The sequence below is a fragment of the Trichechus manatus genome, unplaced genomic scaffold (assembly GCF_000243295.1).
Source record: "Trichechus manatus latirostris isolate Lorelei unplaced genomic scaffold, TriManLat1.0 scaffold00071, whole genome shotgun sequence".
NCBI lineage: Eukaryota > Metazoa > Chordata > Mammalia > Sirenia > Trichechidae > Trichechus > Trichechus manatus.
The window spans coordinates 565,781-567,264 of record NW_004444007.1 but is presented as its reverse complement, the minus strand read 5'-3'; the positions used below and the strand labels follow the sequence as shown (position 1 = coordinate 567,264).

General features: G+C 42.9%; 1 protein-coding gene across 2 annotated transcripts in view; it reads right to left on the bottom strand.

The window, feature by feature from the left end:
* DAPP1 (dual adaptor of phosphotyrosine and 3-phosphoinositides 1) overlaps window positions 1-1,279 on the bottom strand; it is a 58,631-nt gene extending 57,352 nt beyond the window's left edge. The window contains exon 1 of one of the 2 annotated variants that reach the window (XM_023734715.1): window positions 1,017-1,279. In XM_023734715.1, the coding sequence (XP_023590483.1) occupies window positions 1,017-1,117 (101 nt within the window). In that variant the 5' untranslated portion in view covers window positions 1,118-1,279. The remainder of the gene's footprint in view (window positions 1-1,016) is intronic. The other variant, XM_004380182.2, reaches the window with a different exon arrangement.
* Between the last annotated feature and the right edge of the window lie 205 nt (window positions 1,280-1,484).

Here is a 1,484-nt window from a genome sequence, read left to right as displayed (position 1 = left end):
TCTTAATGCAGAGAGATTTCATTCCTATTTCATCTTTCCTACGGTTAAGAAAACAGACTTTGACAGGCTGGAATCCCAGCTCTGTCATTTAATTGATTCATGGCAAGTTATTCAACCCAGTAGTGCTCATTTTCTACTTTTGTAAGATGAAAATGGTAAGAGTTTCTATGTCGTTGGGTTGTTGCGAAGATTTAGAGCTATGAATCAAGACAAGAAGTCAGGTTTCACCTTTCTTGGATCACAAGTGTCAAAACCAGCCCGGTCAGTGCCTTCTGTGTGTTTTAGGTTGGTTTAGTTTCTCTAGGAAGTCCCCTACTCTCTCGTGTGTAATACTTAAGTATTAAGTAACCAGATAAGTTGTCTCATCTGGGTCCCTTTTAATGACAGGACTCGGATGACTCCAACTACTAACTTCATAATCTCTTTGAGGCAGAATTTTTTTCTGTTATGAACTAACTTACCCTACAGACATGGACGTACACAAGAGCTCACGAAGGCAGTGTCAGGAGAAATAAGCACATATGTGAGATTGTTACAGACACTTCCTTATTCTTTCTCTTTTGAAAAAGTTCCTCTAGGTTACAGTAGGCTAGGCTTTCTGTATATCTTACCCTCAATATAGTTCTCTTACTCTTGATAACTCAGCAATCAAAACCCTTTAACAACACAATTATTCATTAAGCAGAGCAATAACAAGTCAACTAAGCAATATCAACTCATGCATCCCAATTCTGTCCCTATTCTCAAAACAATTGCCCAACAACTGATTTTTGTTCCAATTTCTCAATCTGTTTTCACATCTGGAAAAACAATCTATGTTTTTGTAATGCAATTAGTCCCAAACAGGAAAATACCTAACAGACTCAAACCAGTAAAGTGGAAAAATAGAAGATCAGGAGTGGCAGAGAAAAACAGAGCGCTGAAGATAATCATTAACTGAAGGAAGCATTTGGATAGGAGTAGAAGCTTAGTGTTCACCCAAGAAGCACTTTTGAAAAGTGGACTTGCTCTCTTACCCCAGGTCCTGGAGCAGCTCGGCTTCTCCATCCGATCTGCTCCACAGGTCTGTGGGATCCTGGGTACTCATCTTCCCTTCTAGCGTTTCTGCTCTGCCCATTCGCGCTCCTCACCCTCCTCACATCCACAGAGCCCCTGCGGGGTGCTATGGGGAAGACACAGAGAGAGATTGGCTCTGGTGCTCCTCACACTCTCTCGCTCTTCAGTGAGAGAGAAGCCTGCTGTAGCTGTGAGTCTCCAACCGGCAAGGAAGTGAAACTTGGTTACTCCTCCCAGTGACACTCACCACCCTGGCCCTGAGGCTCTGGCAGGAGAATTCTGTCAGTCAGGAAGTATGCAAGTTTAGGTTCTACTTCTAGGACACCCACACCAAGGCACGCAACGTGTGGTTTTTGTGAAAGGAAATATGGATGAGACCCCCCTGCCCCCAACTAGGATTGAACTATTAATTCAAACTCTTCTTATAC